Genomic DNA, 11,939 nt, shown 5'->3' with positions numbered 1-11,939 from the left:
TCACGACTGGATTGTCCGTCCGGTGGGCGACGTGCCGCGATTCGAGTTACGTGGCCGTTCGCACGCCGGCGGGCGCGAAGACCGCAACACTGGTGTCAGGAGTGGGATACAAATCCATCGCCCTCCTCGCGGCACTGGTATCGGAGAACAGGAAAACGGGCTCTCCTGTCTCCGGCTAAATTCACGGGAATCGGTCCAGGGGTGAGAGAAGCGACCCCCGATTCCCTCCAAATTACGAGCGATTCAAATTAACCCTTCACGAGAAGCAAGATGGCGTCTCAAGGCGAGCGGGAGCCGGGGGTATTAGAAATGGATGTAGAATGTGTAGGATCCATGGTCCAGGATGGAATCCCCGAGCAGGAAATGTTGATTGTGCAGGAACACGGACTCGCCCAACTGAACCCAGGGCCCGAGGTGGGTGCGGCAGCGGCCGCGGTGTATGACACCTCCCCCCCCCCTCTCCACCAAGACCCTTCCCCAACCCTTGCCGAAACGGCTCAGCTGAGTGCATCCAACATGGCCCAGCTATGCGCCATGCTGGCGGCAATGAACAAACAAATGAATGAAGTGAAAACGACGATGGATACAAATACAAACGAAATGAAAGGCATGAACAAACAAATGAACGAAAAGATGGATACAAATACAAACGAAATGAAAGGCATGAACAAACAAATGAACGAAAAGATGGATACAAATACAAATGAAGTGAAAACGACGATGGATGCGAATACACAGCAAATGAGGGAAGAAATGAAAGAGCTGCGGGGTGTGACGCAGAGCATGGGCCGAAGCCTGCAGGCGGGCATGAAGGCCGTGACCAGGGAGCTGGGAATGGCGACTCCACGTGTGGGAGCAAACGAGCTGGGTGGGGGTGCAACGGCTGACAGGCCCGCGGTGGAGGCGGGTGAAAAAATAATTCGTGGAACGTGTTGGGCGAGGGTCGTGACGATGACCGAAAGGGAAAAATTAAATGGGGAGACCAAAACGTGTGAGACGAGACACGAGGTGACGACAACAGAAATAATAGTTGAGACAAGGGAGGTAAAGGGTGAAGAGTTGGCAGAGACACGGGAGATGGGAACGATAGAGGGAAGACTACACGATGAAGACGGGGTAAGTGACGCGCACGCACACACGGAGGTAGTGGAGGACAATGGGGGTGAGCTCGCGGAGCGTGTAGGGACCCGGTGCGAGCAGCGGGATGGCCTCCTCCAGGAACGAGGGGAGGGAGTATGCCCCCTTGAGGCAAGTCACGACCAGGTGAGTTCGGTCGTGCTTTGCGAGGTTGAGGGGAGGAGTGCTGCGAACGGGTGCTTGGAGAGCTTGGGGGGTATAGAGGCCCCGGAGACCCTTGTGGGGACACGAATCCCCAGTGTGGTTGTCCCTGTGTGTGTGGTGCAAGGTGTGAGTGCGTCCCCGTGTGTGGAAGCGACCCCGTGTGTGAGTGGTGTGGTGGCGATGGAGCCAGAGTACGTGCTTCCCAGCACGCCGTGCGTGGGTGAGGCACCGTGTGTGAGTGAGGCCGTGTGTGTGAGTGAAACGGCCAGTATGAGTGAGGCACCACGTGTGAGTGGTGTGGTGGCGATGGTGCCGGAGTACGTGCTTCCCAGCACGCCGTGTGTGGATGAGGCACGGAGTGTGAGTGAGGCACCGCGGGTTAGTGCCCCCGCGTGTGTGGGTGAGGCACCGTGTGTGGAAGAGACCGCGTGTGTGAGTGTCGCCGTGTGTATGAGTGAGGTACCGCGGGTGAGTGCCCCCGCGTGTGTGGGTGAGGCACCGTGTGTGGAAGAGACCGCGTGTGTGAGTGTCGCCGTGTGTATGAGTGAGGTACCGCGGGTGAGTGCCCCCGCGTGTGTGGATGAGGCACGGTGTGAGAGTAGTGAGGCACGCGTGAGTGAACGGCCGTGTGCAAGGTCGCTGTGTGCCAGGGAGACCGTGTGTGTGAGAGAGCGGTATGTGAGGGAGATGTCGGTTGGCATTCGGGAGCACGCAGCCGCGTCTCCCGGTGTGAATGTGATGGAGTGGACTGTGTGCGTCGTAACACGCAGGTATGCGTGTGTGGAATGGAGACGGAGACGGCGACATGGGAGAAACGAAAGCCGAGTAGCGGCTGTAGTTGTTTCGAGGACCGTGCCGGGTTCACCCAGCAGTGAGCACGCGGTTCGTGCTGTGCAACGCACGAGACCACCACGTGCTCGCTTGCGAGAGTGAAGTCCCGGTCCGGAAACGCACGCGGTGGATTTGCCGATCCCGCGGACGGACAAAGTTTAGGCAGGTAAACGGATTTGGACCGGACGGGTTCTCCACGCGATCGTGTGTGTTCAGCTCCAACGGGCAAAGCACATGTGTTCGCGTGGGAAACCCCTCGAGACGTGGGGCTTGTGTTTTTTTTTGCGCACGGTGACGTCATGGCTGCACGTGTGGTTGGAATCCGGCAGGAGGGGTATCTCTGCCGGATGGCACCGTCCAAGGAGGGACGAGGAACACGTGCAGCTGCATGACGTCACGGACAGGTGCAAAGTGCGCGAGCTCTGAGTTGCCGCGCAGGTGCTGCGCATGGAAAAAAAAAAAAAAAAGAACAAGCCTCACTTTCGGGTGTACAGGATTCCTGGGCAAGGGGTGAAAGACCCCCTTACCCTGGGCACAGGATGGAAACTAGTTAGGGGGAAGGGTTAGCTGAGTTAGACCGACTTCATGGGGCAGGGGTAAGTCCTCATGGAGTCCGTGGAATGGATTAGTTAGAGGGATTGTAGCCAGATTTAGGTGGGGAAATAAAATGATTTATTTTGGAGACAGTGACAGACTTGTGGATGTGTAGCGGGGACGTAGTTTAGCTACGTAGGTTAAAAGGAACGTGCTGTAGTTTAAGGGACAACGTGGGAGCACGAGTTAGTTAGGGGATGTAGTTAGGAGGATGGCAGAGTTCAGTGGTGTGTGTGTTGAAGAGTTGAGAGGTGAGTACATGATGAGTGAGTGAGGCCAGCGGGTCTGTGTGAGTGGAGCGAATGGGGAATGCATGGTGCGATGAGTGATTGGGGGGAGGAGTGACTCCCGCCCAAGGGACCCCGGGGTCAGTGTAGAGTGAGTTAGCTGGGTTAGTCAAATTGAAAAATGGAGGTCGTTTTGCTGTTGGTGGGAAAGTAGGCTCGAGACCCATTTGGAGGGGTGCAGGAGCCCTGTTGACGGGCTTGGGAGCGTGGCTGCGGAAGGTGAGTATCGCTGAGTGGGTACCCCGGGCACCAGGCTAGTCGGCCGCGGTAGGCCATGGGCCCATGGGGGGCCGGGATAGAGTAGTGGGCACGGGTGCGCCTGCTTGGTGCGGGGGCCCGGGGCGCCGTAAGCCGCGTGGGCAGTGTTGTGGGCACGGGTGACCCTCGGAAAGGGGCCCGGGAGGCCGGCCTGCCACGTGTGCGTTTCAGGGGAGGTGCCATGGGGGGCACTCCCCGGTGTTAGGGAGCTGGTAGGCTCGGAGGCAGTGTAGTGCCCGGGGGTGCCATAGCGGGAGATTCGGCAGAGGGTCGTGCCTGCCAAAGGGAGCCACGTGTCCCAGCCAGGAGACCGTGTGAGGGCACGGAGAGAAAATTGGGGGGGCGAGGCCCGAAATTGTAAGGACACCAACACAGGCGACGGGAATCTGGGTTGTTAAAACCAATAGTTTAAGCGAGAGGCGCTTGTTGAAAGCCCCGGGGTAGTTTAACAGTTAAATGGATAGGGTAGATTAGGAAGTGTACCCCTCCGCACCATCCATCCCCTCGCTGTCGTTGTGGGCCGCTGGACCCACTTGGTGTTAAGATCGCCGAACTCTGGGGAGGCCATTCTGAGGCTTCGTTGGGCCTCGACACAGGACGTTAGCTCTCCCTTATTCCCCTCCGGGAAGGGAACGTAGGGGTTGGGAGTAGGCTAGGTGACAGGATAGGTTAGCCGAACAAGGACGATAAAGGGGGTTAGGGGACGATTTATAGTGGGGAAGTAAAAGAAAAAAAAAAAAAAAAAAAAAAAATAAGTTGGGGCTAAATTGGGGTTTGACAAATTAAGGGAGTGGGTATGTACAGTGACAGGCAAAGGCGATAGGTGGGAGGGAGACAGGTAGGTAGGTCCGAGCCCGCCTTCCAAGTGGCCAGCACCACCGCACTCCCTCCACCAACCTCCACTGAACGGCAAAAGCTGGCCAACTTCATCGGCTGGCCGTGTTTTGTCTTCAAGGCGGAGGCCGGCCAACTTCATCGGCAGCTGTTGTTTTGCTGCAAGGCCTGTGCCATCGGCTGGCCGTGTTTGCTTCAAGGCCTGTGCCGGCCAGTTCATCTGCTGGCTGTTTTTCTTCAAGGCCTGTGCCGGCCAATTCGTCTGCCGGCTGTGTTTGCCTGCAGCGGCCTTCTTCTGCGGGCTGAGTTTGCCTGCTCACCTTTGCCATGCCATGCCCACTGCCCATGTTCACCAGCCCCGTTCAATTTTGCTTTGCCCCCCCCCCCCTGTTCATTTCCATGTGCGCCAGGATCAAGGCAACAGTTTGCAAGCTGCGAGAACTGCCCTGTTGGCAGCTACAACACGGGCCTGCAGTGGCGGCCCGTGCACCGTGTTTGTGTTCACCCATCCATTCGTTGTGCTCATTGCGTGTGCCACTTGAGCTGGCACGGAGACTGCGTTTGTGCAGCCCATGCACCGTTGTGGTTCACTGCATTCAGTTCAAACCGTTCATGCATCCATTCGTTGTGCTCATTGCGTGTGCCACTTGAGCTGGCACGGAGACTGCGTTTGTGCAGCCCAAGCACCGTTGTGGTTCACTGAGTTCAGTTCAAAAGGGAAGGCCTTGGACTGCGTGTGAGCAGCCAGCCACGTTCCCTGTCACCTGCATCGTTTGAGCCAGAGACTGCATGTGGGCAGCCTGGCTCCCTGCTAACTGCTTTTCTTTGCAGAGTTCAATGATCCTGGGCCATGGTTTAGTGTAAAATTTGTAAGTTAAGGTAAGATGTACTGTAAATATGAGTGCGCCCCCGGCATGTATGTCTTAGCGCCGGCAATTTTATTTAAGTCGTCCGTGTGAGTGAGTTTGTTTAGGTAGTTACGCAGCCCTCAGGTTATTTATTTTGGGGACACGAATACCATGAATGTCGCACTCAGGGATCCGGAGGTAAAATGTACTAGGGGAAAACTACACATGATGGCACACGAAAATTTGACGACTCGGGACGAGTCTGTAAAAAGGGAAGGGGGTAGTGTTGTGGTTACCAGATTCGCAAACCACCATTCAGGTCCCTTAGGTGAGGTATCTCGGTAAGTGCATGTGTAGTTAGGCCCAAACCCGTTGTCTAGTGGGAATACATGTCATTTATGCGAGCTGCGACTCTTCAGGATAGCCGTTTTTCTTTTACTATCTTTATTTTGGACCAACCGCCATGATCACAACCACAACAACAACCACCAACCACAACGCCGCTTCACCACAACCGCCACGACCTTTACCGTCACAACTCGCCACCATCGCATCACCGTCATCTCGCGCCACTCATGGGCACCGATGCTGGACTCGTGTAGGGCGCACGTTGAACAGCGTGTACAAAACCACGGATTTTCTGCTTCAAAAACGGATCAAAAACGACACACGCCCACTTTTTGCCGTCCAATCGGTGAGCGAGGGGCGATTTGGCCCCGCCTCCAGAACGATCGATATATGCAAATTTGTGGATCAAAAAGCCTTCACGCCCACTTTTTCTCGGGCCAATGGGGAGCGAGGTGAAAGGTCAAAGGGAGGGGGTCAAAGGCGAAGTTACGGGGGGATAAAAGGACCGTGTTCGTCAGTCAGAGTCGGTCGGAGAGTCAGCAGAACGAGAACGAAGGAGAACGAAGAGAGAGAGTCAGCAGAACGAGAACGAAGGAGAACGAAGAGAGAGAGTCAGCAGAACGAGAACGAAGGAGAACGAAGAGAGAGAGTCAGCAGAACGAGAACGAAGGAGAACGAAGAGAGAGAGTCAGCAGAACGAGAACGAAGGAGAACGAAGAGAGAGAGTCGCAGGCGAGAACGAGAAGGAGTCAGCAGAACGGGGTCGGAGAGTCAAGAAGAGGAGAGTCGGAAGCAAAGGGTCAAGACTTCGCGGGCGGTGGAGCTGCTCGTCGTGTGCGTTGGAGTCGGAACGGAGGGGACGGAGCTGTGGAAAGGCGGCGACACCAGACGAGGGGGTGCTCGCGTCGTGCAGGAAGCTGCACCCGAGGGAGGCCGACAGCGCGACCTGGCCGAGGTGGAGACGCTCGTCGCACATAATAAAGATCCTCTATACCCCGAGCATCAGCAACCCCCTCCTGTTTCCCCCCGCGCTGAGATAGTGCGACCAAGGGGGCCCCGTTCCCACCCCCTGCCAGGCACTGTCCACGAGGCCCGCGGGTTGCGGGGCCATCGCCGCTCCGCGTCTCATCACCAGACGGGTAGGCCCGACCCGGTCTCGGCCTCAGGCCTGCCCCATTCTTGGGGGATTTCTTTTCCTTGGTTTTGGGTATGTGTTGTCGGCGCCGTCTGTGAAGTAGAATTGTATAAGTGTTGCCGTGTGCTCGGTAGTCGGTATTAGCTCTGCACTGTGTTTTCACTTTTATGTTTGCTTTTTGTGTAAATGGAATTGTGTTTTCTTTTGTTTGTGTGCATTTGGTGGAATTGTATTTGTGTGCTTCCCGTGTGCCGCGAATAAATGTGCTTTATTGTTGAACTGTTCTCCCGCTTCGCTTCGTCTTTTCCTCCATTGAATCCCCATCTTGCTTCACGTAAAGGGTTGGTAGTGGGCTGAATACGCCCGATAATTAATCGAACCGTCGAGGTCGACGATAACACCGCTCGGTTATTCTGATAGTACGGAACGGGTCGCTTAAGTGGCCCGTGTCCGAAGTCGACCTGCGGCGAGGTGCGATCGCCCGGTCTACCCTCCGCGTGGGTACTTAGGTAGTTCGAATTTGGCGAGCAACCCTATCCCACGCGGGGGCTGATTGGCTCGATCGCGGTGAGACCGAAAGGTCCACCCGTGACTGGTTCCCGGCGTTAGTCCGAGAGGGTCACGACTGGATTGTCCGTCCGGTGGGCGACGTGCCGCGATTCGAGTTACGTGGCCGTTCGCACGCCGGCGGGCGCGAAGACCGCAACAATATATATATATATATACATACATATATATATATATATATATATATATATATATATATATATATATATATATATATACATACATACATTTATATAATTGAGACATTTGAGATGACATTTTTTAAAGAAGAAGAAGGCGCTTACAACCAAAAGTAAAAAACTAGATTGACTCCGCTAACTTGATCAAAAAAGCGAGAACAGGCCCAGTCTCAGGCAATGTTTCACCGGCTTCACAGCCGGCTTCCTCAGGCACAATAACCTTCATCTCTGAAGGTGTTTGAAGGTGTCTATTATAAATACAGTGCTGTTTAACATTTGAAGGTGTTTGAAGGTGTCTATATTATAAATATAGTCCTGTATTACATTTGAAGGTGTTTGAAGGTGTCTATATTATAAATATAGTCCTGTATTACATTTGAAGGTGTTTGAAGGTGACTGTGTTATAAATACATGTGTTTTATTAAATTTGAAGGTGTTTGAAGGTGTCTAAATTATAAATACAGTCGTGTATTACATTTGAAGGTATTTGAAGGTGTCTATATTTTAAATGCAGTAGTGTATTACATTTGAAGGAATTTGAAGGTGTCTATATTATAAATATAGTACTGTATTACATTTGAAGGTATATGAAGGTGTCTACATTATAAATACAGTGTTGTATTAAATTTGAAGGTGTTTGAAGGTGTATAAATTATAAATACAGTAGTATATTACATTTGAAGGTATTTGAAGGTGTTTATATTTTAAATACAGTGCTGTATTAAATTTGAAGGTGTTTGAAGGTGTCTGTATTATAAATACAGTACTGTATTACATTTGAAGGTGTTTAAAGGTGTCTACATTATAAATACAGTACTGTATTAAATTTGAAAGTGTTTGAAGGTGTCTGTATTATAAATGCAGCACTGTATTACATTTTGAGGTGTCGAAAGTGTGGATATTAAATATACAGTTCTGTATTAAATTGGAAGGTGTTTGAAGATGTCTATGTTATAATTGCAGTACTGCATTAAATGCGAAGGTGTTTCAAGGTGTCTATGTTATAATTACAGTTCTGTATTAAAGTTGAATGTGTTTGAAGGTGTCTTTATTATAAGTACAGTGCTGTATTAAATTTGAGGGTGTTTGAAGGTGTCTATATTATAAATATAGTCCTGTATTATATTTGAAGGTATATGAAGGTGTCTGTGTTATAAATACGTGTGTTGTATTAAATTTGAAGGTGTTTGAAGGTGTCTAAATTGTAAATACAGTCGTGTATTACATTTGAACGTATTTGAAGGTGTCTATATTTTAAATACAGTAGTGTATTACATTTGAAGGAATTTGAAGGTGTCTATATTTTAAATACAGTAGTGTATTACATTTGAAGGAATTTGAAGGTGTCTATATTATAAATACAGTACTGTATTACATTTGAAGGTACATGAAGGTGTCTACATTAGAAATACAGTGTTGTATTAAATTTGAAGGTGTTTGAAGGTGTATAAATTTTAAATACAGTCGTATATTACATTTGAAGGTATTTGAAGGTGTCTATATTTTAAATACAGTGCTGTATTAAATTTGAAGGTGTTTGAAGGTGTCTATTATAAATACAGTACTGTATTACATTTGAAGGTGTTTAAAGGTGTCTACATTACAAATACAGTACTGTATTAAATTTTAAAGTGTTTGAAGGTGTCTGTATTATAAATGCAGCACTGTATTACATTTTGAGGTGTTGAAAGTGTGAATATTAAATATACAGTTCTGTATTAAATTGGAAGGTGTTTGAAGGTGTCTATGTTATAATTGCAGTACTGTATTAAACTTGAAGGTGTTTGAAGGTGTCTATATTATAAGTACAGTGCTGTATTAAATTTGAAGGTGTCTGAAGGTGTCGATGTTATAATTACAGTCCTGTATTACTACTTGAAGGTATTTGAAGGTGTCTATGGTATAAATACAGTGCTGTATTACATTTGAAGGTATTTGAAGGTGTTTGAAGGTGTCTATATTATAAATGCAGTGTTAAATTAGCGAATCTAGTTATAATCTTAACTAGCATAACCCGCGCTCTGCGCAACATGTTGGGGTGGGTGTGTTTGATAAAGGAACTGATGCAGAGTATCAGTAGTAATTTTACTTTAATGCAGTAAGTGGAATACGATTTCACTGTTTCAGAACCATTTTATTTACTTTTTTTGTACCATGCACCTCATCTGGTCTTTGAGATAATGTAAGCCGAATATCACGTTACTCGAGCGCAGAACAAAGTCGAAGATAGCGCGACACGAAACCACAAACTCGGAAATAATATATAAGATTATTAGGGGTCAACTGTTTACTACACATACCATTACGAGGGAATATTATTTTGTAACCCCACCCAATCGTATGCCCCAAACGTATCATCCCCCCCCCCCAGCCTCATCTCTTTGAAATCCCTAAATTCCCCTTCCCTTCTTTCCGCACTGTCACACTCCCTTCCATATGATAGTTTCACTCTCCTTTCATCATCATCATCATCATCATCCTTTTCTTCCCTTTCTCAAATCGAATTCTTTCAATTTACACTCCCTCCTCCATCATTTGCACATTCCTAATAAGTAAATGGCCCATTAGCAGACAGTGAAATAAGTTGTTAAATAAGAAGAGAATTTGTCCAGAAGCCAAACTGGATTTTTTATGGTTCGTGGCCGGTCCTGGAAACTTTAGTTTGACATTTTTTCGTGCAATGGTGTCACCTCAGAACGTCATTTTGGATGCTAAATATAAAGAGTGACTGGGTGTGGTTTTTAGCCCTTTTATGACATCATCCCAGAAACAACTAAATGCCATTTATAAGCCAGTGTTCAAGTCTCTGTGGCAGTTTTTATCGAGGTTTTTCTTGCAACGACTTTCCGTTATTATATTTAATGTTTTAAACGATATTTCTTGCTTGGGGGAAATTTGAAGGGGAAAAACAATTTTTATATGATTATATTTTCATGGCATGAAATGATTTTCAAGACAATTTTAACCACAAGACTCAATTATTGTTGATGTGACTACAATTGTTCTAAAGCATGCATTTATTTCTTCTATTGTAGAATGGAAGAACTATCAGCAGTTGGAGCGGTGCCACTAGCAAAGAAAACCAGAACATCCACTGACTCGTCAAAGTGCATTTTTTGTCAGATTGCTCACAAGAAAATATTACAAGCTGATATGTAGCACATCCAAAGGAGCAAGCACAGTCCAAGCTGCAGAAACTATCTGAAAAAATGTTGGGACAAAGCGTCTCTTGCCAGATATCGAGAAACTCGAAGAGTACGGAGCAAACTGGCATAAGAACTGCTTTTATTTATCATGCAAGTGATGCTTTTGCAAGAGGCTATTAAGTTGTCATCATCCATAGTCCTGACACTGACATGGCAGTATTGTGCACTGCAAATGCACCAAAGTTCAGTGGCATACTCTATTTTGCAACAGGGGTGCAGAAGAATTTTCACATCATAGATATGTAAACTAATGGAAAGAATGTGGTCTATTACCTGATGTCCTCCCAGCTCTTCATGCATTAAATGGAGCTGATGCGACATCCATGTTTGCAGGCATTGGAATGAAGATGGCCTGAGATGTTGCAAGGTCCATTTTCACTTTGCCATTATGGGGTATTTTGTGGAGATTGGTAACCAAAACAAAAAAATTTAATCCGTTTCAAATTCAGGCTATAACACAACAAAATGTGACAAACGTTGAGGGGTGTGAATACTTTCTGAAGGCACTGTACCTTCCACCTTGCCAAGACACTTTGAGGCAGCACATCCAAGAGGCCAATTATCAGGCAGCAGTTTGGAAATGTTGCACCAAAGGAAGCCCTGAAATACCTTCCCCCAGCAGACATGAATGGGATGACAAATGTAATCCCATTTCCATGTGTAAAGAGGCTGCTCCTGCTGACATTGGAGAACTAGTTACCTGCCAGTGTAAATGAGGCTGCAAAGGTAATTGCAAGTGTCGTAAAGCTAGTCTTGCTTCTACACCAGCCTGCAGTTGCTCTACAGAATGCACAAACACAGTCACAGACGACAAAGAATCTGAAGAGGATGATTTGGATAATAATGAGGACAAGAGGTAAATTAGCTTTAATTTTATGATGCATGGCCATTTTTGGACTGCCCATTTACGTTGGTCAATATATTCTTGCAGGAATCCTTTCGGTACATTTTGGATTAGGCATAGCTGATACAATACTTGGTTGAATTGTTTCTAAGTTGCAGAAACACGAACCTGTATGTTTACCTTCATGTTAAGGACACGTACCAGGTGAGTCAAAAGTATAACCTTTTTCTTAGTCTGCAGTGACATAAAAACATAATTTAGTCTTAAATATTTAAATAGGATGGTATTTTTGAAAAAGCAATATGCATTCTTGAGGAAATGGAAGAAAATTTCACTCTTGAAGATTGTTTTGCTTTTATTTTGTACCCAGAGTTTACGAAGAGGTTAAACTGTTTTTCGCACTCACCTGGTAAAATAGTGACGTCATTATAGATCTTAAAGAATATAAACTTTTCAAAAAACAGACACTCGTTTTGAACAAAAGAATGATGACATACCATCTAAAAACCTTTATGCTCATATCAACTGTTTCAAAACAAAGAGGTGAAACATAGTTTGGTTCACTCCATCTGTACTAATAAATGGAAATGTGTGTGTCTCCCCTACAACTGTAAAACCATAAAACTGAGCAGCCTGGAACTTTACATGCATACCAGTTTCACTCCAAGGAAGTGCAACAGTGAAAATTGAGTGATTGGGGTAATTTAAACACCCCTTTTGAAGATAA

The 11,939-nt window shown here is 47.6% G+C and overlaps 1 protein-coding gene across 1 annotated transcript; it reads left to right on the top strand.

Annotated features, from left to right (window-relative positions):
- The first annotated feature begins 671 nt into the window (after positions 1-671).
- Positions 672-6,704, top strand: LOC147025155 (uncharacterized). Its single transcript, XM_085885827.1, has 2 exons — positions 672-5,804; positions 5,964-6,704. Exon 1 carries the CDS (start codon positions 676-678, stop codon positions 2,212-2,214), a length of 1,539 nt encoding a protein of 512 aa, XP_085741953.1. The 5' UTR covers positions 672-675; the 3' UTR covers positions 2,215-5,804; positions 5,964-6,704.
- The last annotated feature ends 5,235 nt before the right edge of the window (positions 6,705-11,939 follow it).

The sequence above is a fragment of the Eptatretus burgeri genome, chromosome 6 (assembly GCF_056783735.1).
Source record: "Eptatretus burgeri isolate ZD-2024b chromosome 6, Ebu_testis_v1, whole genome shotgun sequence".
NCBI classification, from domain to species: Eukaryota; Metazoa; Chordata; class Myxini; order Myxiniformes; family Myxinidae; genus Eptatretus; species Eptatretus burgeri.
This window is presented reverse-complemented; position numbering and strand designations above follow the sequence as displayed.

Excerpts from the sequence above, each read along its gene's own strand:
- LOC147025155 (XM_085885827.1), top strand. The coding sequence starts at position 676 with ATGAACGAAAAGATGGATACAAATACAAATGAAGTGAAAACGACGATG.